We start from the raw sequence: 25,423 nt of genomic DNA, 5'->3' as shown, positions 1-25,423 counted from the left end.
GTAAGGCGGACAGGGGACATCTACACGCACTCTGATGGAACTGTGGTCAGGGCCGTCCTCGCAGTAGGGAGACTCGTGCTTTCTTGGGTGAGTTTGGCTTTATTAGAATCTCAGGGTTGACATCTCATCCCCATCGCACAGCTCAGGCTCCTACCTGGACTCTGAAGGACTTCGTCACCAGGATGACTTTGATGTGTCTCTGCTTGTCTGTCACTGTGCTGCACCCTTTGAAGAACAAGGAGAGGCAGAGCGGCATGTTCTACGGTCAGCAGATCCCCCACCTTGAACGTGCCTGTTGCCCCCTGCCCCCTGCCCTTGCTGTGTGTCTCCTCCTGCAGCCACCACACTCTTGTCACCGCAGGCTGCAGTTCTTCGTGGTGCTTACCAGCCAACGAGAGCTCTTCCCCCGACTCACTGCTGACCTGCGCCGGTTCCGGAAGCCGCCCAGACTGCCCCCTGAGCCAGAGGCTCCTGGGAGCTCAGCTGGTAGCCCTAGGGAGGCCTCGGGGATTGGTCTGGCCCCCGGACCAGCTCCTCTGTTCCCCCCGCTGGCTGCAGAGGTGGGCGTGGCCCGGGCACGGCTGGCTCAACTGGTACGGCTAGCAGGAGGTCACTGCCGCCGGGACACCCTATGGAAGCGCCTCTTCTTACTGGAGCCACCAGGACCTGATCGGCTGCGGCTTGGGGGGCGCTTGGCCCTGGCCGAGCTGGAAGAGCTCCTAGAAGCAGTCCATGCCAAGTCCATTGGGGACATCGACCCCCAGCTGGTAAGGCTGTGGGTTCCAAGAGGGTTTGAGATGTTGTTAGGAACTCCGTGGGCAGCCAGGGTGAAGGGTGCAAGGGTCTCAGAAGTGGCTCTGGGACAGCAGATCCAGGCCTGTCGACCCTCCCCCAGGACTGCTTCCTGTCTATGACCGTCTCCTGGTATCAGAGTCTGATCAAGGTTCTCCTAAGCCGCTTTCCTCAGAGCTGTCGCCATTTCCAGAGCCCAGATTTGGGAACTCAGTATCTGGTAAGTCCCCTCACCCTCCTCAGAATGGGTAGACTCAGCAGAAATCCTCATCAGAGAGTGACAGGTGTCCCCTCAAGGAGCTCCAGCCTGACCAAACAAGCTCTGCTCTGGAGAGAGGCCTAGATGGGATGGGACTGCAGATACACATAAAACCCTGTGAGCCCTGAGCATCGAGCCACGCATGTGATTTCCTGAGGACAACCCAGAGCTCTGCAAAGCTGAGCGTTAGGGACAGACATGAGAGCACGGTCCCAGGGGAGATCAGAGAGATACAAGATCCGGACAGGAGAGGAAGCAAGGAGGGGTCGTGTCGAGGGTGAGAACTCTCCTTCATTGCTGGGCTTCAGTGCCAGCTTTGTGCGGGGCCTCTAGATAGATGACTTCAGGAACCTTCCAGTCGAGCTCCCCAGCTTCATTCTGATGAGGCTAAACAGGCTGCCAGGGAGGATGAAAACCGAGGTTCAATTTGGAGATGAGGTTCTGGGTGACGAGAGCAGGTGGGGTCAGGTTTGGTGATGGAAGCAGGCCTTCCTCAGACTGGTCCCACTTCCAGGATGCTGTCAAGGAGGGTCTTTGCCTCCTTAGGTCACACACACCTTACTCCCCATCTCATTTTTGTCTTTTGCACAGGTTGTGCTGAATCAGAAGTTCACTGACTGTTTTGTTCTTGTGTTTTTGGATTCCCACTTGGGAAAGACGGTAAGAACCGGGTGAGGTGAGGGGTTTTGTATCAGCCTAGTGGGAGGCTGTACCCCAAATGCTCCACCTCTCACCACTGTACCCCGACTGTATTCCCCACAGTCTCTGACAGTGGTTTTCCGAGAGCCCTTCCCAGTACAGCCCCAGGACAGCGAGAGCCCCCCTGCCCAGCTGGTGTCCACCTACCACCACCTTGAGTCCGTCATCAACACAGCCTGTTTCACCCTCTGGACCCGTCTCCTCTGAGGAATGGACTACTGAATGTGACTGTTCCTCGAATCGTGGACCTCTAAGACTGTCCACTTGAAGCAGACTGACCAGCCTTTCTGTGCCCCAGTGCAAACCCACACACAGCAGCTTTGTGAATATATCTGGGATGGGGGGGTCTGTAGCCTAGCCTGGCAGCAGGGGCCCCCCTCCCAAAACACTCACAGCTTCTGACCAACCCAGAGCTCCAGGGGGTGAGGTGAACTCGCTGAGGTGCCCATCTCCTCTTAGGACTCTGGACCTTTCCAGATGGGGAGTCCTTCTTCCCACTCACCTAATGGAGTCCCAGCAATTCTTCACACCACGCGGCAAGCACTCACCCGAGAGCTCCTGTGTCTGAATCCTGCCTCCAAGTCTTTGATTACTGTCAGCCACCTGCCTCCCACGTTGAGCCCTCTGGTCTTCATTTCCCACTGGGACATCGCTGCTGGACATTGCCACTGAGCTAAGATACCTTGGTTCCAATCCCAGCTCTACCTTTGAAGCTCCAGTGACAATGGGCAAATCCCTTTATTCTCGGACCCCTGGTGTCTCGTTTATACATGAGGAGGTGGGCTCAAAGCTCTCCCATCTCCATAGCAACACTGACACAAACTGGAAGACTTGAGCATGAGCTGTGTCCCTTCTCAATAGGAGGGAAGTGACCCCGAGAAACTGAAGTGTTAGACACTGTGTGTCACTCACCCGTCTCCAATAACATACACATAGGAAAATGTTAAGCAGGTTGTCTTTAATTCAGAGACTCGGGATGCTCAACTCACTGTCCCCAAAAAGCACGTGGACGGAGGGCAGGACCTCACTGGCCAGCCTGTGGGTGGCCCCTCCTATCCCAGTAGGAGCGTAGCCAACTCAAGCCCTCCACTGTGTCTCCTGAGGGGAGAGGGAGGCAGTGGCATCTCAACCCATGAGGAGGAAAACAGCCCTTGTCCGATACCTGCCCCTCCACTGCTCCCTTCGCCCAGGGCCCACCCCTCACCTTGAGGCTGGTACTCGCAGCCTATGAAGCCTTTGTAGCCTTCATCTTCCAGCAGTTGGAATAGATAGGGGAAGTTCAGCTCTCCAGGGCTGCCAGGATCCCCCCGGCCTGGCACCTGTGCCACCTGCACGTGCCCTGGGGACAGATAAGGGCAGATGTGGGGCCCAGGCTCCTGCGAAGGCTGGAAGGACAGATTGTAGGGGGTTGGAAGAGTGGGAAGACAGAAACAGCAGCATAGCAGACAAGGAAGGAGCAAAGAAAGGGACCCTCTCACCAACAATGGGCAGGAACTCCCGGATGTTTCCTGTCAGGTTCCCATCCATGATCTGCCAGTGGAATATGTCCTGGGGCAGAGATTACTAGTCAGAGAACCCTCAGGCCCCACCATTCTTCCCAGATTTGGAGAACAAGGGCTCTCTGGGAGGCACTCCCTCTCTTGCACTTACCATTTGTAACTGGAGGTTGGGTCTTCCCACCTTCTGTAAGATAGCTGCCGCTGGGAAGGAAAACAAGAGGGGGCCATGACACTCAAGGAGAGCACAAGAATCAACGAGACAGGAGGTGGCACCAGGCTAAGGGTCCTACCCTGCTGGGGCGTATCCAGGAAGTACTGGGCGTCAGTGATGCGGGTGTTAATGGGCTCCAGCAGTCCCACGAGGTTCTCCTAGCACCATGGTGGATCCATGAATAGAGCTCTTCTCCCCAGGTTTGTCCCCCACCTTTCAGCTGGTCAAGCCCCTCACCAGTCCCTCTGACCTGGGCCAGAGGCCAGCCTTGTGCCTCACTGCTCTCCACACTGGGCAACCCCTCTGCACACACTCAGACACACGTTCGTGTAAGTATGCGTGTCTATGTGTTTTCACTGCCATCTCACCCGAGCCAAAACCTCAGCTGCATGTCTCAGGTTATCCAGAAAAACTGCCTCCATTTCACCCCTGACTGCTGCTCGATCAGCACCCTGGGGTACTCGGCCGGCCATCAGGTGAATCCTGTGGGGGAAATGGGACTGGAGTGGGCCGTGGAGTCCATCACAGAAGCACCTCCTTCCAGCTGTCCTCCGACCATGCCAACCCTCCCACCCCGCAGGTGTCTAGTCCATACCACCTGGCCCTGACCGAGCACCCTCAGACACTCGTGTGTCAGCCTAAGGCCAAGCCCTTTCCCACAGCCCTTCTGAGACCTCACCTGCCTCACAGACCTGTCCCTCACTTGGTCCCTCCTGTGCTTTCAACCTCTCCTTTCCCGTGGCCTTAGTCCTCAGCCAATAAACATGCTTGTCTCTCCTTTCAGAAATTATTTTGACCTTTACCCTTCTCAAGAATTCCATGCTGCTTGTCTCTGCTTCTTATATCTGTCTTTGCTTCTTCCCATCTGATTTCTGCCCCCTTCCCCCCAATAATGACTGCTTGTTGCCAGTTCCTTCTCAGCGTATTTGCTCTGCAGGATTTGACATTCGAGCAGCCCCACTTTGAGCTTTCACCTTCTGCCAGCACCACCTGATCTTTCTCAGCCACATCCTGGACAAGTTACCTCTCCAGTCTCATGATCTCTGCTGAACACACCAATCCTCTTCCTGCCTCTGGCCACTGCATCCCTTTCTGGAATGCTCCTTACATCAAACAAATGTCCACTCCTTAAAACCCAGTTCAACACCAGTACACCTGTAGGAAGCCTTCTCCGATCCCAGACAGGTGCCTGCTCCGCTCCCACAACCACAGTGAATTGACCGGTCCTCAAAAGGATCCCTCCACCGTTTATGTTTACTTTGCTATGTCCCTGGTCAGACTGAGCTCCCAGCAGGAGAGGAGCATGAAGGAGTTGCCAACTGATAAGAACATACAACACAAAATACACCAGGACCGCGACTGCAGGGGTGAAGCAGAGCCAATGTGCTCAGACACCTGAGCCTCTCAACACCTGATGTCGTCTTCTCTCAGACCCCAAACCACGTGCGGCAGGGTGTTGGGTCATAGATGGGGAGGAGGACAGAATTAGATACCTGGGACAGTCCAGAGCCTTGGCGTACAGCACAGCCTGCTCCAGCCCCTCTCGGAAGGCCGCCTGCTTCCCGGGAACGGCCCCCAGCCCATTTTCCCCCTTCTCTCGGTCTCCTGCGGAGAGAATGGACCTTAGCCCCCGGCTAGGACTCCTGGCTCCCCAGCTCCCTGGCCGGGCCCCCATGGCGCACCGGGGGGCGTGTTGATCAGCACCAGCTGTAGCCCTGCTTCTCGCGCCGCGCGCGCTAGCGCCTCGGGCGTCTCGGCGTAAGGCCAGCCGATTTCCGCGGCCTTGAAGCCCGAGTTGCCCGCAGCCCGGAGCCGCGCGGGGAGGCCGGGGAGTTCGGGGAACAGCCACGACACATTGGCCGAGAAGCGCAGCGGAGCCATGGCCCAGTAAGAGCGAGGGTGCAGTTCAGAGTCCGAAGCGCCGGAAGGCGGAAGCGGGCGGGGAGCCGGGGAGGGCGCGTTGGCCGCTCGCGCAGGAGCCAGGCCCAGGTCCCCCGGCTGGGGGCGCGCTGGGGCTGCGAGTCAGGCCAGGAGCTCTCTTACGGGCCTTTTTTGGTGAGAAAAGCAGCATGTTGTAAAAACTGTGGACAGCCCAGAAAAGTGAAATACAGAACGTGCCAAAAAATGTATACACATTTTAAGAAAGGAAAAAACTGTAAAAATTACATTGATGGTAACCACTTTGAGCACTTCTTGTAATTGCAGACATCAAATGGTCACTTGTATTCATCTTTTGTTATCAGTATATATTGAGTATTATGATTTTAATAGTTTTTTTCCTTTCTTAAAATGTGTATACATTTTTTTGGCACCCTCTGTATTTCAAACGAGGAGAAGCGAGAGGGCCAAGCAAGGACAGTTTATCCCGGGTGTAAGCAGGAAGGTGAGGAGCCCAGGCACCCTTTTGGCTGAGGCTGGGGTGACGAGAAAGAGCTGGCCTGCCTCCAAGGCCCAGTTAAAATGAAGGAATGGGACTTTAACAGATACTTAGTATTTTTATAAAAATGGCATCCATTCATCATGGAACATTTGAAAGCTGTATGACCAAGTAAAGAACATTTAAACCAATACTTATCACACCACTCACCCTTTAACTTTCCCTTACAGATTAAAAAATAAATGTGCAGGGTTTTTTCTTAGAAAATTCTAATTATACTGTATATGTGGTTTTATGGCCTGCTTTTCATTTAATATTATTGTGTGAGCATTTCCCTATTTTAAAACATAAAATTCAACTAAGTATATATGAGGAACTAATTGGCTTTATTAAAAGATTCATGAGGGCGGCTGGATGGCTCAGTTGGTTAGAGCAGGAGCTCTGAACAACAGAGTTGCTGGTTCTTATTCCCACATGGGCCCGTGCGCTGTGCCCTCCACAACTAGATTGAAGATCAGGAGATTGCTGCTGAGCTGCTGTGAGCTGCCGATGAGCTGCCCGTAGGGGAGCCAGATGGCTCAGTTGGTTAGAGCACAAGCTCTCAACAGCAAGGTTGCCGGTTCAATCCCCACATGGGATGGTGGGCTGCGCCCCTTGCAACTAAAGATTGAAAAGGGCAACTGGACTTGGAGCTGAGCTGCGCCCTCCACAACTAGATTGAAGGATGACTACTTGGATCTGATGGGCCCTGGGCAAACACAATGTTCCCCAATAAAATTTATTTAAAAAACAAAGTTTCATGAATCAGGCAACATCTCATCTGGCAAGCAGAGATACCCAGAGGAGTTTTACAAGATGGAAGGCTTTTATAGAAAAGAGGGTGGGACAAGGAAGTGTTGACTCCAAGAAGAACATATCTGCCAAAAAGGACTCTTCTTAGTTAATTGGGCTCAAATTCACATGCAGAGCACACTGCACTTCAGGGAAATTGCACAGACCCCACTAGCAAACCTGCACCATGCTCCTACATGAGTCAAGAAAGCTCCTAGGATCGAAATTCAACCAATAGAACTGAGATTTTCCTCATCCAATTGGAGCTGTGTAGCTATAGTCTCATTTGCATCTTTACTGACCAATCAGAATGGCTCTATTCTGTTCAATCAGGACTTGCTTTTTGGACCAATCAAACGGTGAGGAATTAGAGTCCTCATTTCCATGAGAACAGACCAATCAGGGCCTGGGAGCAGGAACTCTTTACTGTATATGCCACCTTCTCGTCTGTTTCCCCGGAATATGCTTTCAGTTTCCCTTGAAGGTTGCTTTTTACCCTGTTGAGTTGCAACACCAGAGTTGTAACACCTGAGCTGGCTCAGAGCTGTGCTGCTTCATGATTGAACTGTTTTCACTGAATAAAGTCTCTCTTCCCTCACCACACCTCAAATTGGGGACTCCTGTTGGTGTTGAATTGGTGATGACGACCTACAGTTGACAAAAGTCACTAGCAAAAGGAAAATGAAAGTTCATCGAAAGAAAGAGTTCAGGGTGGCCATGACCTCTCATTGGCTGAGTTGTGGCCTTTCCCACTGGCTGGGCTTGTTGCTGAGCAAGAAGAAAATCTTCCTCCTGAAAGGGTAGTAAAGTAGATACACCTTCCTGTTGGAGATGCAAGGTATGTCTTTTCCTATTTGGAATAATTGACAATGAGTGTTAGGGGGTGAGAGCTTCCTCTATTGGCCTTCCTGACTCCAGTTTTAGCTGAGGTTTCCTTAATTTTTATGCCCGTGTTCTTCAATATTCTTCAAAGTCATTACATTAGCTGCTTATTGTTCCACACCTGGACAGCCCAGAACTTATCGTACCACCCTGTTGAAGGACATTAGGGTTTTTTCAACGTGTGTGGACGCACAACAAAAACACTTTAATGCACCTCTCAATCCCATTTCTGAATCGGTTTCTTCAATTCCTTTTGTAGAGATGTCCATTACAGTGTTTGCCTGCCCAACGTCTGTTACAGTCATGTGCCACATAACGATGTTTAGTCACTGAGGGACCACATATATGACAGTGGTCCCATAAGATTGTAATGGATTATAAACAAGTTAGTTCGCGATGTTGAAAGAACATGTCAGACCCAACTACAATGTTGAAGTTATCTACTAGCTCTTGGTGACACGAGGCGGTTCAGCATGCTGTCCACCCCCACGCACCCTCCTGAAGCTGGGGCCAGAGTTGGCAAGAGAATGAGGGCAGAGGGCTGTGGTGGAAGAGGGGGATTCAGGAGGAGAGGGGTTGGGAGCCCACCACCACAGCGGCCACCACGGCCACCTACCCACACCGGCCACACCGCTCCTTGCACGCGGGCACACGCTTGCACAAAAGCACTTCCCTTTCCTCCATTTCTCTTTATCGCTCTTTCCTCCTGGTCTGGTCCCATTTCTCACTCCCCTCCCTCACCCCCATTGGGCAGATTCCTAAGGTTGGAATTACATGGTCCAAAAATAGAAACATGTTTAAATTCTTCATGGCTGCACTAAATTGCTTTTCAAAAATGTTGTAAGTTTATACTTCAATAAAACATGAGTAGAACTCATCTTGGTCTATTTTCTGTGCTAGCTTTGACAGAAGAAAGATCAAATTGCATCATCAGGAGCACCCAAGCTTTCACTGTTGTCACTGCTAGCCTCCATCCCAAGTTTGCCAAGGCAGGCAAACTCAGACACCTGGGGGCCAGGCTGCCCTCATAGTTTATCCAAGTGCTTGGCATGTCCCGTTTCTCTAGCTCCGCCTCTAGTAACAGGCCACCACCAGCTATTACATATAGATCACCTGATTTCTTGCCTGTTTGCAGCTGGCATTATACTTGGAACTTTGACTTGTCCTAGAACATGTTTCTTGGATGTTGTCCAATCAGGATGTGATCTTACTAAATTTAACAATTTAATCAATCCCAACTTCAGCGTGTTTACAATACAATGTTGACCATACAGAGTAACATCTAAGGGAAGTGATTCCTTTAATACTTCACTGTAAATCTCTATGCAAATTCTATTTAAGACTTCAAAAGCACCATCTGCTGGGGTTTGTACAATGAACAAAATTTGTCCGACCCCCAATGGTCCACTCCTTCTTTTCTTGTATACCCTTTAGGGCAGGAGAGATGGTGTATAAACTAGATGTGCAGGATTCACTTTTCCCCTTAATTCCCTTCCCATACTTTCACTTAATATATCAAAATAAATACAAAAGGAGAACAATGCCCATGAAAATTATTTTCTTTACTCACCATTTGACTGTCTACCTTATGACACTTTGCAACATAGGCGTTACACTAAGTTATTACAAATCTTGATTCTTTGCATTTAACTCTTAACCAAAAAATGTGTACAAGTATGACAGTTAAGGTCGCAATAATTTGTGAATAATTACTTGGATAACGGCTACCACATGAGTGTGGAGTTCAGTGTCTCATTTGATCATTGGATTGCGTTTGTCAATGTGGTAAAAATAATAATAATAATAATAATAATAATAGCTCATATGTGAAATGCAAATCAAAACCTCAGTGAAATTCCAGATTGGCAAAATTTTTTAACTCAGACAATATCAAATTTAGGTTTGGAAACAACTAGAATATTTATTTATTGGTGATAGAAGTGTAAATCACTACAGCCACTTTGGAAAACAATATGACATTATCTCCTAAAAGTTGAACATTCATACACCTTTGATCCAGCAGTTCCTTTCCTAGGTGTATTCCCTGGAGAAACTTTTGCACAAGTGTACCAGGAAAAGGTTCAGCGATGTTCATAGCAGCACTATTTATATAGCAAAAATGTGGAACTAACACAAATTACATATAGATGAGTTGGAGTATAGCCATACGTTTTATATAAAAGTGAAGAGAAAGTTGGTAGCTCAAATGATAAAATTAAGTTTACTCTTGTAGTAGAGTAATATACAAAGAGCTTAGTGAAGTTTGGATCAAATTGAAAACATCATTGTGAACACATCAAATGGATAAATCTCGGAAACATAATCTTGAGTGAAAGAAGCAAATCACAGAGAAATACATACAGTATGATTCCACTTATATTAAGTCAAAAGCAGGGAAAATCAAACAATATCTGTGTAAGATGTTTGAAAGATACAAATATCTGTGGTAAAACTATGAAGAAGAGCAAGTGAATGATGATCACAAAATTCAGGATGATGGTGACCTCTGGAAGGGAAAAGATGGGGGTAATATTGGAAACTTCAAAAGTAATGGTCTTCCCCTTTCTCTTACACTAATTGGTGTGGTCATGTATTTTCATTTTATCACTATTCTTTATATCTTACATATATTAACATATTTTGTATCTGTTACATATTTAATAAAAAAAATTTTTAACCTTCTGTATGCATTACCACCATCTGTTATCACATTTTATAACATCCTCATTGTAGTATCATCATAATCTCAAGGATTTTCTACAGACTCAGCGTGTTTATATTAAACTGTAATTACCACATTTTAGATTCAACGCGTTACTGCTCAGTGTTGCGGTCTTTTGTTACATTACCTGCTCAGAACCGATGGTAGGCAGCCTGTAAAATGGTCCCCAATGACCTCTACCTCCTGATTGTCATGCCTCCACCCTTTGAATGTGAACTGGACCTAGTGACTCACTTCTCACAAATAGAATACAGCAAAAGTGGTACAATGTCACCTCAGAGATTAGGTTACAGAAATGTTGTGGCTTCTCTCTTGGGTGCCCTCTCTCACTCGTTCACTCACTTGCTCTGAGGAAAACCAACTGCCATATTGTGAGCTGCCTGCCCTGTTCTAAGACCTACGTGTCAGGGCGCTGATGTTTCTGGCCAACAGCCAGCAAGGACCTGAGGCTAGCCAACAGCCATGTCAGTGAACTTGGAAGCAGATCCACTCCTATTCAATCTCAAGATGATTGTACCCTGGCCAGCAGCACCTTGATTGCAGCCTTGTGACAGACAAGGTTTGAGTCAGAAACAGCTAAGCCACACCCAGATTCCCGACCTATAGAAACTCTTCAATAGTAAATGTTTGTTGTTTCAAGCTACCGAGTTTTGAGGTAAATTGTTAGCAGCAATAGATAAGTAATAGAGGGTCTCTTTTCCTGGAAACAGTTCCCTTGTTTAGGGGAACTATATCACTTTCACCACTTCTTCACCTTATTTACTTAATAAGGTATAAATTAGTGCTGCCATCTTATAAGATTGTCTCTTCGGAGCCAGTGATTGGTCAATGAATGGGCACGTGACCCAAGCTGAACCAACCATGGTACCTATTATAGATATTGTAAGTTCCCTACCCAACATCTGTTCCCTCTTCTCCTTCTTAATAGAACCATACCTCGTGGGGACAGTCAGCCAGAGAGAATAAAACTAATGGACGAATGCAGTGGCAAAGAAAACCGGGAGAAGCATTGTGTTCAGCCCTTGGAACTTCCGTAAGGGAACCAACCAGCTGGCCTTCATTGCTTCATCTTAACTTGTTCCAAAAATAAGATGTCCCAGAACTAACTTGCTTTTCCCATTCCAAGATCCAGCATTATGCACATTTCAAGAAACACTTGGTTCTCTTGGCAAAACTACAATTTAGAGAACTGAACCCTGGGCACTGGGGCTATGTATTTATATCATTTCATGAATTTATATAATTTCATAAAGCTTGTAGTGATATGCTGGATGACCCCACAGCAACCAGGGATTTCAGTGTCTAAGAGGGCATCTTTATGTTTTAAAGTCATGAGTTTATGCTGATGTTTTTTATTTCATCCAATTTTCATTAAGTCTTTCCTACCTTGTTCTAATACAAGAGCATCTTCATTTCTATTTAACTTTCTTTTTTGAGCTACCAGTCTTTTTATCACTTTTGTACAGCATGTTCAAATCAGATTTTATATATCATGTTATATATTTTTCACATCCAACCATGTGTTCAGTTACAGCTGCCTTGATTTAAGAATATCAACATTCAAGTGTCACTCTATCTTTTTGTTTTTTTGAGCCATTGAGCCTGCATTTCTAACGCTTCAGAATTTAACTTTCCTACTTTACTCAGTTTTACCAGTAATAGTCCATATCACATGGATTCATGAGAGCTTGTAACTGTGCCAAAAAGGAAACTAAATCTTTGGTTAAACTTTTCTTTCAGAGGTTTCTATTGTATTCAAGCATGTATAAAGGAATATCTGTGATACATCTGCATTAACGCTGTATAACTAAAATTTCAGCACATTTAAACAGAATCATCTCACACGTACAGTATATTGAATAACATCATTATACAAAACAGTATTGAATCACTTTACAAAATTTGTGTTTGCATGAGCGATCATCTACATTCTTGGAAGAATATAATATTTGCCGTTCTGTGTAATACACCCTTATCTTTAAAAGGAGGTGCCTAGAACTGGCACTTTATCTTTAGTTTCTATTCTATTACTGAGTGGTTGGATGGCATCCAGAAACTCTTCTTGTGCCCCTCCCTTATATAAGCATGCTGTTAGCGACACAAGAAGGATCTTGCAGTCTTAACTAATGGAGTGTTAACTAATTACACACCCATCCACATGCAAACTTTAAACTTAGTTAAATACAACCAGTGTATGTATAACTCAAAGGGTGAATATGTGAATATTCAAACTTTTTATTTTTACATTTGGAATTTTGAAAAATTTCAGTAAACCTGACTACAGAAGCTTATTCTTCACTTGTTTAATTTTTACACTCATGAATTCTACCCAGCATATTATGTATATATTTTTTGCGACTTGCTTTTTTTCATATAACAATATATGTAGTGACATATATATCTTTCCTTGGAAAAAAATATTTATGTAAACTCAATCATCTCCTGTTCTTTGACCATTCTTTTAACTACATTTTATTCCAGAATATGAAGATTTTATCATTCCCCTATTGATGGACAACAAGATTGTTTCCATTACAAACAATAAGCATCCTTATATATGCCATTTTTTGTGTGTATAAAAATATGAGTATTTCTCTAGTGTGTATCTCTAAAAGTGGATTCGTTGGGCTAAAGGATATGCACAAAGTTCTAATTCACTGCTAAATTGCCCTTCAAAAAGGCTTTATTAATTTACATTCCTACTAAAAGTCTGTGAGTGCCTGTTTATCTTCATCAACACTGGATAACATCAGTCTTCAAGATTTTTGTTAATCTGAAGGGAAAAAATATTTTAAAAAATCAAGTCTTTGATTATACTGAGGTTGAACATCTTTCTAAATGTTTATTTGCCATTAATATTCCTTTTTCTATGAATTGCTTATTTGTAGCGTTTGGCCACTTCTCAATTGGACTCTTAGTGTTTTCATTATTTGTAGGTGTTCTTTATAGAAATTCTGGATATTAAGTCTTTGGCTATTTTTGCTTTAAATTTCACTTTATTTAAAGTATCATTTGCTATTCAAAGTGTTGGCAGAGTGCCACCTTTCTATCAAGCTTCATGTTTCTGTGTGGAAGGCTCCTGGCCTCTTGCCTTCTTGGTCTTCCCCAGGGGAAAGAGAGTGACTCAAGTGGTTGGTGACTTTGGCAAAAAGGAGGAGCCAGAGTGCTCAGCTCAATCCCATCCTCCCTCCTCTCTGTGAAAAAGCACACATCCATCTCTGTTCCTCCATGCCATAAGTTTTATAGGGCAAACCCTCACAAGGCTGACCTCAGCAGTAAAATATTAGCAAGCCTGCTTCCTTAGCAGACCTCAGCCATATTGTCCAGTATCAGTTGTGGTAATAAAAGTAATATTTGTATCTCCATCTGCCACACTTCTGTGTCTATCTCTTAACAGGTTCTTGTATCAGTTAGAGTCAAAACAGAAAACAGATGGGACATTCAAATTAGAATAATTCAGAAGATTTAATAAAGAGACTATTTATGAATGTGTGGGCAGGGTGTAGGGGATATAAATGGGATAATGCAATAACCAATGGCTGGTAACAGCGCTGACCCCTCCTAGGTCTGAAAGGGTGAAGGGGGTGGGAGTGTGGTTCCTGAAATCCAGGAGGAGAGGGTCATAGAGCTAGCTGCCCTCAGGTGAAGGACACAGGCAGCTTGAGGCAGCCTGCAGGAAGAAATAAATACCCTAACCTTACTTTTCTAACCTCCTGCTTTCCCCATAGATAAGCCAACCAGAGCCAGAGGGCAAGGGAACCCATTATGTAATCAACATAGATCCTCTTGGACAGAGAGCAAGGAAGAAAAGAAATCTAGAGGGACAAACACACCAATCTCTGGTACAGTTCCCTTCTTTCCTCACTCAGTACATACACTCTTATCCTCCATGTGGGTGAAAAAGTCATGTCCCCATCAACAGGATGCACAGCGTCTCATTGGCTGTCATTTTTTCTTGAGGTAATCTCAATCCAGCATAATCCCTCCTAAAATCTAAAGCATCACTACTACTGGTGTTCTTCAAATAGGAATTGGGTAAAAGTGAGGAGAGTTATGGTAGAATTGGAAGATGGCCTCCCAAAATTCCTGCCCACGGTGTACACACACCTTCTCTCAGTTAGTCAATCAAACACGAATCTAGGTACTGCTATGAAGGGATTTTGCAGATGTAACGAAGGTCCCAAATCAGTTATGTAAGGGAGATTATGCCAGGTGAGCCTGACCTAATCAGATGAGCCCATAAAAGGGCCAGGGCTGTTCCTGGTGAAAGAGATTTAAAATTAGTGCATGAGAAGTTCTCCACTGGTGCCTTTGAAGATGGACAAGGCACGTGGATGTCCTCTAAGAGCTGAGAGCAGCCCTGGCTAACCGCCAGCAAGGATATGGAGACTTCAATCCTATGGCCACAGGGAACTAAAGTCAGTCACAACTACATGAACCTGAAAGAAGACTTTGAACTCCAGATGGAATGCAGTCCAACACCTTGATTTTAGCCCTTTGAACTTTGAGCAGAGGACCCAGCCATCTATGCTAATGCCTGCCTGGACTTCTGACCTACAGAACTGTGAGCTAATATGTACTAAATACGAACTGTGTTGTTTTAAGCTGCTAAATTTGTGATAATTTGTCACAAAGCAATAGAAACCAGTACAGGGGGCAAAAAAGTAACACAAAACACAGCTGTTACGGTACCCATTTTTGTAGCTGGTAATAGGGCCTAAATTGGTAATCACGGCTGTCTTCTTCCATCATTCAATCTAAATTCCCTTTGTCATGCAGCACCTCAGCTGGATGAGTTTCTTGACCTGGTGGAATGACTCAGACCTTCATTCCTATAGGATCTGAGTCTTTGGGGGGTTTGACACTGAGTTGTCAATTTTCCATTGACCAGAACTTGAGAACAAGAGAAGAATCAGAGGTGCCCTAAACAAAGTCCTCCTCACTCCCGTTGTGTAACAGCAGTACGATTTTCCCCTAGTGATCAGATTAGGATCAATTACCCCAGCTAAACTAGAGAACCTCTTCTCTGTTAGTTTGTTTAGTGGCAGGAGAAGCCTAAAGTGAACAGAGTAAATCTCTGTGAGCTTCTATTTCCTTGGAACCATGACCATGTTTCCTGGTGGAAGAATTACTACTGCAGACTCTAGAAACTTCAGATCCACTGATCCTAAGGTTGCAAGAATGGAAACAAAAGTTCTTCTAGTGAATGATTAGGTATAAAACCCTGTTTCCTCGAAAACAAGACCTAGCCGGACAATCAGCTCCAATGCGTCTTTTGGAGCAAAAAATTAATAAAAGGCCCGGTGTTATGTTATGTTATGTTATGTTATGTTATGTTATGTTATGTTATGTTATGTTATGTTACATTATATTATATAAGACCCAGTCTTACAGTAAAATAAGACCAGGTTTTATATTAATTTTTGCTCCAAAAGATGCATTAGAGCTGATTGTCCAGCTAGGTCTTATTTTCGGGGAAACACCGTAGTGAGAAGAACCACTTCTATCACCAGCCCTTTGTTCTTGGACCCATGCATCCTGGCTATGGGGGAGGTGGCACCATATACTGACATCTGGTTTAAAGCATATACTTTTTGGAGGATGTTGTCTTCCCACTGGCATTGTAACTGAGCCTTTGGTAATCCACTTCACCATTCTCTTAAGCTACTTGATTCTAGGTGATAGGCCACATGGTAATACCAGTCAGTGAATTTCATGGGCATGAGCCAACTGCCACACTTATGCTTTAAAATGTGCCCCCTTCTTAGAGGTGATATTGAGTTTGATACCATGGTGAAGGATAAGGCATTCTGTAAGTCTGCAAATGAAATTAGCAGAATATGTATTTATGCCATGAGAACAAAGCTCTGCTCCTTTCAAGATAGAGGGGTCCAAGGTGATCTCCCTCTAATCTCAGTATGTCTCTTTCCTTGTGTGAAATTCAAGAGGCAACAACTTAAGACGGATGCCCCAGACCACTGAGCCCCTAGAAATAGCACCTATATGATGGGCCCCTCGGCCGCAGGCTTACATGTATCTTTCAAAGGTATCTTGAGTCCTAAGCACTTCTCACTCACTAAGTCCAGGTAGCATAATACTATCCATGTAATGACCCAGGATGTCTTGTAGGATATCAAGATGATTGAGTTCCCCTCACATAATATTATGACAGCAAGAAGACTCGGTAGTGTCCTGGCACAAGATGGTAAAGGCATACTATTTGCCCTGCTGTGCAAATGTAAATTACTTCAGATTTTCCTGGAAAGAAAATGTTTTCCAGGTCAAATGCTGAATGCCAGGTGCTATGGGCTGTGTGGACTTGCCATAGTAAAAGTTCCACAATTTGGTGTTCTAGTTGTGATTGGCATTACTGACCAAGTTTGCAAACATTTACTGTCTTTCTCCATGGCCCATCGGGTTTTTGCACTAGCCAGATAAGTTAGTTAAACAGGGATGTGTTGGAAATCACCACCCTTGCATATCTCAGGTTTTTGATGGGAGCACAAATCTCTGTAATTTCTCCAAGGTTGAAGTATTGCTTTTGACTTACTTTCTTGGTGTGGTGAGGGTAGGAGTGGGAAGTTGTTTCAGGAGCTTCTGCTTTGCCCTTCTCATCATGCTAGTGTTCATTTCATGGGTGAAAGGACCAATATAAGAATGAATGCTGCCAGTTATTATATATCTGTCTTTTCACTATGTATTCTGGGAGTGGGGATAAAGCATAGAATGACCCCATAGGCCCCATGACACGGTATTAGACAGACTTTGGCTAGGTCATCACACATCAAGTGACCTTCATAAGTTCCGAGTCTCACTGGTTGGTCAAGGTGGCACCTGGGGATCAGAGTGAATTTAGAGCCAATACCTATTAACCTCAGGAAGATCTAGTGTTTTCCTTTCACTAGTTTACAGTTACCCTGGTAAATGGCTGTAAGTCATTTGGGGAAGATGCACAGTATCTGTGGCCACATTGCAGGATCTTTCCTCAGTTGAGGGTCTCTGAGTCTGTGTACTGATTTAAGTAGGTCTGGGAATTGGGTAAAAGGCTATGAGTACTCCTCCAATTTCTACCCAGAAACCTAGAATTTTTCAATTGTGTTTGTCAAATGGCACCTTCGTAGGCTGCCCAACTATTTCATTTCTAGAAATCTTTGCGTGTTTCCTACATATGACAATACGCTGTCATTCCATATCTGTAGCTCATTGTGGGCCTACCTCATCTCTGATAGTTAAGCATAGCCACCCTGCCTTTTCTGCTATTGGGATCCTGTTATTTCCATTGAGATCAAGGAACCCAATTCATTTGCATTGTCCCCAATTGTCATCTCCAGTCTATAGATGACAACCACTGCAAGCCCTTCAAGGACTCCCTAATACCTTAGCGAGCGGAGTGTCCTCCAGGCCTTCTTGAGGGCTCTGGTTAGGGAGAAGTGAGCTGGTTTGCCCGGGACAGTCACTCTCAAAGTGTGTTTCTGTTCCATGCCAGAGTTTGAGAACGACTGCTGTGGAACAGGGCCTACTGTGCATACAGATCACGTGGGAATCTTTTTAAATGTAGGATCTGATTAAGTAAGTCTGGGGTAGGGCCCACGATTCTGCATTTTCTAACAATTCCTAGATGATGCCAGTGCTTCTGATCTGAGCCCACAGCTTTGAGCAATAATGCTATAGAGGAGGGTGTGTGGAGACTCAGGAAATGGGAATATAATGGGTCTATTGTATCAGTGGTACTCAAACTATCAGATGTGTCACAATCACCTGGAGATCTTGTTAAACAAAGATTTCTGGGCCTTCCTCCCAGAGTTTATGACTCTATAGAACTGAAGTGAGGCCCAAGAATTTGAATTTCCAACATGTTCACAGGAGATGCTGATGCCATTGGTGCAGGGACCACACCTGGAGAGCCACTCGTCTAACACCCTTATAATCCACTCCCACATGTTTTCTTTAGATTCTGGACTCTACACCTTGGCAAGGTTTTGTAACTCTTTATGTAGAGGCCATCTTTTTCTGGAGCAGGCCTTATACCCCTCCATCTGGGCCTTCTTATGGGTCTGAAAGTGATAAGAGGTAAGGAGATGAGTCCTAAGGAGAATTAGCCTCAGCTCATGAGGCTATTGCCCTAGTGCAATTATTGTTAGGTTTTTATGCAGAAGAGAGCTAGTTTCTTCAGCTCGCAGAAGAGGTTTGGAGGAACATGAAGGGTCAAAATTATCAGCCCCATCAAGTCTGACCTTCGGGCATCCATGTATCCCCTTCCCTGTCCCAGAGTTCCCTGGGTATGAGAGACTTGGCAAAGTGAAGCATTTAATTGGTGCTGCAAATCTACAACCCTCACAATTAGACCCTAGACTCGGTTCCCGGCCACATTTACTCAGCAATTACTGGAAGCAAGGGACTCCTTCAATGCCACCACGGAGGTATTCTGGTTTTCCATGTGTCTTTTTAATTGTATTTCCATAGCTTTTATTTTCTCTTTTTCCCTATGTATAGTTTTTAGGGTGGTGAAAAAAAAAAATCCAGTTGGTTCCACTATTTTATAGCTACTGTTGTTGCCATAGCAATTAAGTCAGAGCTGCTTGATCTCTTTAATGCCTTACCCTCCATCTGCATTTCATCACATGCTGCCACCATTGATAATTTGAGTAACGATGATGCCACCACATGCCATGGATTACCCACGTTTAAATTCTTCCCCAGCAAGGTTATCACTGTGCTTCTCAAATATATGAGCAACTGAATTCTAGAATCCCATTTTGAGGGACTATTTCCTGATCCCACAATTACTGTATTTGTCCGAGTCCAAATAGAAAACAGATGGCACACTGAAATTAGTATAACTCAAGGAGGGTTTTATGAAGAGACTGTTTATTAAGTCTTGGGCAGTGTATAGGGGACTCACAAGGGATAATGTGGTAATCCAGAACTAATAACAGCAGAACTATTAGCACCCGTAGGCCTGAAGGGATGAGGAGAGGGAGTAGTTTCTGGAATCCAGAAGGAAATTTCTATAGAGTGGACCAATTGGAGAGAAGCAACGACTTTTGGTCAGGAGCACAGCCAGCCCAAGTGGACTTCTAAGGGAGTTGTCTTACTGAGGATCTGCATTGTCTGAACCCAAGAAGAAGCCAAAAGGTGAGGAAGCCATTAACATAGTCCATGCAGGTCAGCCCTGAGGCAAAGAGAGCAGGGTGGTAAAAGACAACAGTGGATCTGGAGAGGTTAATGTCCTACTAATTTTATTCTGACACATTTAAATCTACAATTTTGTTCATTGTTTTCTATTTGTCTCATCAAGGTTTTGTTCTTTTATTTCTCCTTTTTTGCCTTCTTTGATACTAATTTTTTTTTCCATTTCTCCCTCTCTCTTGTTAGTTTTACATTCTTTTCTTATTCTTTTAGTGGTTACCATAGAGATTGAATACATCTTCTTACATCAGTATAAACCCATGTTTAGCTTTACATAGGTGAAGATGGTCACATGTAGAAACATATATTTATAAATGTTTAGATAGACACACATATGTATGTGTGTGTGTACACAGACTACTATATAGACATATTTTTTTTGCTCTGTCAGCTGAGAGGGCCTAGAAAGAAGATACCCCATTAACAACAAGCACAGCTAGCACACAGACTTTGGTTTCTAATATGATTGTCAAATCAAAGAGACCAGGGCTCCTTGGAGAAATGGCTGACTAAAATTGGGAAAGAAAATATACACATTGAGCCTACGAGGTTGGACAATTAAGTTCACGAACTCATCCTAGAAAAAGTGCTACATACCTCATTGCTGGAGTCACCTTTGAAGTACTCCCCTTGGGAAGCTGTGCACCAATGCCAGCACCTAGTCCATCCTTCAAAGCAATTTTTGAATTCTTTTTCTGAAATGGCCATCAGAGCTGTCGTCATATTACCCTTGATGTCCTGGATGTCATCAAAATGTCTTCCTTTCAATATTTCTGTGATCTTTGGGTAAAGGAAGAAGTCATTGGGGGCCAGATGGGGTGAGTAGGGAGGGTGTTCCTATACAGTTATTTGTTTACTGGCTAAAAACTCCACACAGACAGTCTCATGTGAATTGGTGCATTGTCGTGGTGCAAGAGCCATGAATTGTTGCAAAAAGTTCAGGTTGTCTAACTTTTTCACGCAGTCTTTTCAGCATTTCCAAATACTAAACTTGGTTAACTGTTTGTCCAATTGGTACAAATTCGTAATGAATAATCCCTCTGATATGAAAAAAGGTTAGCAGCATCATTGTAATAAGTTCGTGAACTTAATCGTCACACCTCATATGTTATTTTATAATGCCAGAAAATAAAGAAATGCTTATTTAAAAAAAAGATGAGGGGATGTCAAAAAGACACAGGAATCAAAGTACTCTCAATGGCTGAAGCTGGAACAATTTGAGCAAAACAAACAAACAAGTAAGTCAAACGGTACTAGATTATAATGCAAAGTATAACATAAGTATCTATGAGTCCACACTGATATAAATAAATGAATGAAAAAATAAATAGGGGAGAAGAGAGAAATCTCCCTTGCCCGATTATTCCAAATAATTTATATAAATACTCCACCTTTAAAGCGGTGGACTGTAATTCCCCACTCCATAAGTATGGACCATAGTTATTTCCTTCCAAAGAGTATAGTATGTACACAAAGAAAAAGAGTAATTTTACAGTGGAAAAATCTGACAAACATTACCTCAGCCAGGTGACCAAGGTTATCATCAACAACAATAACTCAAGTTCCCCCTTGAAATGTGAAAAAAAGATGACACTTTACCACTGTGTTCTTCAACTCCAAGACAGAAAACTCCAATCTAATCATGAGGAAAAAATTAGACAAATCCCACTGAAGGTCATTTTACAAAATACTGACCGGTGATCCTCAGAATTGTCAAGGTCATCAAAAACAAGGAAAGTCTGAGAAACTGTCACAGCCAAGGATTGCCTAAGGACAAGTAAAGGTAATGTGGTATCCTAGGTTAAATCCTGGACAGAAAACAAAGGTATTAGGTAAAAACTAAAGAATTGTAAATAAAATTTGGACTTTAATAACATGTTCATATTGGTTCATTAATTGCAACAAACATACCAGAATGATGTCAGCTGTGAATAATAGTGGAACCTGGGTGTGGGTTATACGGGAGCTCTCTGTAGGATCTTCTCAACGTTTCTGTAAATCTAAATCTATTCTAAAATAAAAAGTGTATTTAAAAAATATGATTCTTTGGCTGACTAGAGTCTACCTTAAATTAGTACTTTTCTTACTTCCTAAACAATAAAAGAAACTTAAGACAGTTTAATTCCCTCTACTGCTTTCTCATCTCGTCTTGGGTGCAGTTTTTGTCATCCTTTTTATTTCTACATGTTTTAACTCCACAAGGCATTATTGTTGTCTTAAACAATTAATATTCATGAAACACAATATAGTTATAGATATAGATTTAGATATAGACATATATAGATATAGATATTCCACCCTGCAATGCTATACTTCCAACTGGATCTTTTTTTTTAAGGAGGGTGCAGCTCACAGTGGCCCATGCAGGGATTGAACCGGCAACCTTGGTGTTATTAGCACCATGCTCTATCCCACTGAGCTAACCAGCCACCCCTCCAACTGGATCATTTTCAATTCAGCCTGACTCTCCTTTTAATAATTTTTAGTATGGGCCTGTTGGTCTTGATTGTGGTGATGGTGACGTCAGAGCTTATCAAATTGTACACTTTATTTAAAGCACCCAAAAATGTTGCCTTGTGTCCCTTGGTGATCACTGCCTCCAGCCCCTCCCTGCCCCTGCCTCATTCCTAGCAACCACTGATCTGTTTTCCTGTCACTATCGATCATTTCACATATCTTAGAGTTTTCTATAAAAGTAATGATATTGTGTGTACTCTTTTTGGTCTGATTTCTTTCAGCAGAATCAAGTTGCGTGAATCCATTCTCCATGCATCAACAGCCCATTCTTTTTTGCTGCTAAATAATGTTCCATTGTGTGGCTATCCACCATTGACCTATTCATTCAGCTCTTCATGGATTTCAGATTGCTTTCAGTTTTTTGCTGAAAGCTGCTATAAACACTAGTGCAAGTCTTTGTATGGACCTATATTTGTTTTTCTCTTGGGTAAATACCAGGAAGTGGAATAGCTGGATTATAGGATAGGTATGTGTTTTAACTTTTTAAGAAACTGCCGTTTTTTTTCCTCCAAGGTGGTGGTGCCATTTTACAGTTTCCATCAGCAGTGTGTGAGAGTTTCAGTTGTTCCCGTTTCTCACTAACACTTGATGTGGTCAGTCTTTTTAAATTTTAGTCCTTGCAGTGGGTGTGTAGTATTATCATTGTGGCTTTAATTTGCATTGCCCTAATGACTATCGAAAATGAGTATTTCATGTCCTTAACCTTTAGCAGCTTCTTTAGTCAATTGAAGGTAATGACTCTGTTTTTGCTTGTCCAGAAATGCCTTTATTTTGACCTCACTTTTGAAAGAAAATTTTGCTAAGCATATAATTAAACAATTAGTTTCTCCCAGCACTTTGCAGATAATGTTCTATCTTTTGACTTCCATTGTGGCTGTTGAAAAGACAGTTTTGGTCTAATTCTTGTCCCCTTGTAATGTAATGATCTGTTTTTTTCTTCATCTTGTATAGATATATCTATTTCTTTTTATTTATCATCTTTGGGAATTATCTATTTTTCTGAATCTTGTACTGATAATTGGCATATCTCTCTGTTTTAGAAATTCTCAGCCATAATCTCTGAAGATTGTAAATCCTGTTCCTTCTAGAAGTCCTGACAAGGTTTATGTTAGATCTCCTCATTTGCTCCTCCATATCTTTTACTCTTTCACATTTTTACTAACTTTGTCTCTTCTTAATGCATTCTGGATAATTTCCCAGATTTATCTTCTCTTTCCACCTGTGTATAATTTACCCTGTAAGCCTTCTATTTTTTCCACTTTATTTTTAATTTCCAGGAGTTCTGTTTGGTTTCTTTTCAACTCTTCATAATCCCTCTTCATGGACAGTGGCTCCTATGTCAAACTTTTTCTGTATTTTGTATTTCTTTAAACATAGGAAATACGTATTTTATATTCTATATCTAATAATTCTGATAGCTATCATATGTATGGGTCTGATTCTGCTGTGTATTGTTTCTGCTGATTCATACACATAGTGTTTTATTATCACCTATGTTTGAGGATATTTTTTGTGTATGAACTCATTCTTTGGACATTTATCTATGGGAATTGAGGCCTGGGTGAAAAGTGTTCCTCCTTGGAAAAAAATCTTTCATGCTTGCTTCTGCCAGGTAGTTAAGGGCACGACAAACCCAGAATCACTTTACATTTTAGGCTTGAGTTTTTTTTAATACACAGTTATGAGGCCTTGCTTCCAGTGACCACAGCCCCAGATTTGGACAAAGGTATCTTCGTTGTCTTTTTTCTGTTGGTGGCATTTTTCCAGTTAAGTCATTTTTCTACTTCACCCACCGGGAATTTCAGCTTTATATGAGGGTCTTCAATCCAACCTCCCTGCCCCCTTAGACCTCAAGCTTCAACTCCTGTCCTCTGCATTTGGCTAGGCCACCAGCGATGGACAGATGTCCCCATGCAAACGCTAGCTCCAGCTGGAATTTTTCAGGAGTGGAACTTTCTTCTTGTTTCTGATAATTCCCTTCCTTTTCTGACAACATTGTCATGCCTTTAAAAAGAAAGATGCTTTTTGTATTTCATCCAGCATTCTAAGTGCTCATACTAGGAGGGTTTCTCCAGAAAGCTATTGCTGGAAATAGCCTACTTATATTTTTCACCCATCTGGAATTTATTTTTATATGTGGTGTGAGGCAGAGGTCTAAGAACTCTGCCACCATTTTCACTGTTCCTTCTTTTTCTTCAGAAATGGTATCTTTAAATCAACTTTTAAAACAACATTTCCTTCCTATTTTCTGTTACTAATTGCCAGCTGGATATCTAAAAAAGTCATAGAAACCTATTTTGAAGTGAAATATCCCTAAATTAAAAAAATTATAGTGTTATTGGCTCCTTTAGTGGCTCTGAGTTTTTTACTCCTGTGTATTGCTTTATGAATAAATCAAAAATATCTCAAAATCTATATAATGATGTTATTTTTCTAACAATCCAATTTTATACAATGAAGTTTTTTTTCTAACAATCCAATTTTATCATTTGATCAGAGGGAAAAGGAAGCTAGGTCTTCTGACACATGGATGAATAAAACACAGGTCAACAGCATTTTGCATTAAAAATCACAAATTTGAAAGAAGGAAGAATTCATAACTTTAGATTCTCAAAACTAAAAATCATAGTGGGATATAATTTAAAATCAGTTTAAAAGTGAATTTTCTATCAGCCAAATTCATACCAGTGCATGGAAAACAGAACATGTTGCAAAATTATTTACCCTGTGTTTTTCATAAATTTTAATGTAAGTGGAGAGAATACGCTGCTCAGCCCCATTCACATATAGACAGACAAACATTAGAAAGAGAACATCTGTTGCAGTTTTCACAACATAAATTTATATCTTCAATCATGTTAAATTGTTACTTGGGAAGCACAGTCCCAAGGAAACAATAATTTCTGAAGCCCTATAAACACTGTTTTTTATTTGATTAGCTCTCAATCAAGCTAAAAATATCAAAGAAGACCTCTAGAACAGAGCTCTTTATTCAAAGTATCAATCCCACTTAGAAGGAAAGACAAGGGGAGGGGGTGAGTTAAACCTATTTTTAATGCTTTTTTGTTTTAATCAGTGAATGCAACTCACGGGGTAGGTGAAGACCTCCTGGTTCTTCTATTAAGGTAAATATACAATAAAATGCTCATATTTTCATGAGTTTTGACAAGAATATACATCCAAATAGTCATTGTGATCAAAATATGAAACATTTCCATTACACAGCAATGTTCCCTGGTGCTCTCCTCCCACTCTTCCCCCAGAGGTAACCACTATTCTCATTTCTATGGCCCTAGCTTAGTTTGTCTCAATCATACATTGGAAAACTTTTCTGTAAAGGGACAGATAGTTAATATTTTAGGTTTTGCAGGCTACATAGGATTTCTGTCACTACTACTACTTCTCTTCCTTCTCCTTCTTTACAACCCTTTAAGAATGTAAAAAC

The 25,423-nt window shown here is 43.1% G+C and overlaps 2 protein-coding genes across 6 annotated transcripts in view; one reads left to right on the top strand and one right to left on the bottom strand.

Annotated features, from left to right (window-relative positions):
* Positions 1 to 2,695, top strand: part of SZT2 (SZT2 subunit of KICSTOR complex) — a 49,431-nt gene extending 46,736 nt beyond the window's left edge. For both annotated transcript variants that reach the window (XM_081055256.1, XM_081055255.1), the window contains exons 68-72: positions 142 to 264; positions 362 to 767; positions 896 to 1,012; positions 1,643 to 1,711; positions 1,814 to 2,695. In XM_081055256.1, coding sequence (XP_080911382.1) covers positions 142 to 264; positions 362 to 767; positions 896 to 1,012; positions 1,643 to 1,711; positions 1,814 to 1,957 — 859 coding nt within the window. In that variant the 3' untranslated portion in view covers positions 1,958 to 2,695. The remainder of the gene's footprint in view (positions 1 to 141; positions 265 to 361; positions 768 to 895; positions 1,013 to 1,642; positions 1,712 to 1,813) is intronic.
* On the bottom strand, positions 86 to 5,397 carry HYI (hydroxypyruvate isomerase (putative); the record flags this gene model as incomplete). Of its 4 annotated transcripts, none has more annotated exons than XM_081055259.1 (8): positions 86 to 1,447; positions 2,955 to 3,089; positions 3,229 to 3,298; positions 3,401 to 3,450; positions 3,540 to 3,618; positions 3,829 to 3,943; positions 4,954 to 5,065; positions 5,143 to 5,397. In XM_081055259.1, the coding sequence occupies 8 exons, from the start codon at positions 5,339 to 5,341 to the stop codon at positions 1,425 to 1,427; spliced, it is 783 nt and encodes a 260-aa protein (XP_080911385.1). In that variant the 3' UTR covers positions 86 to 1,424. The 4 variants fall into 4 exon arrangements, with proteins under 4 accessions (XP_080911385.1, XP_080911384.1, XP_080911383.1 ...); XM_081055258.1 differs by lacking the exon at positions 86 to 1,447 and adding an exon at positions 2,689 to 2,848 and having other exon boundaries at positions 5,143 to 5,369; XM_081055257.1 differs by lacking the exon at positions 86 to 1,447 and having other exon boundaries at positions 2,725 to 3,089; positions 5,143 to 5,369.
* Between the last annotated feature and the right edge of the window lie 20,026 nt (positions 5,398 to 25,423).

Source organism: Rhinolophus hipposideros (assembly GCF_964194185.1).
Source record: "Rhinolophus hipposideros genome assembly, chromosome: 8".
Classification (NCBI taxonomy): domain Eukaryota; kingdom Metazoa; phylum Chordata; class Mammalia; order Chiroptera; family Rhinolophidae; genus Rhinolophus; species Rhinolophus hipposideros.
This window is presented reverse-complemented; position numbering and strand designations above follow the sequence as displayed.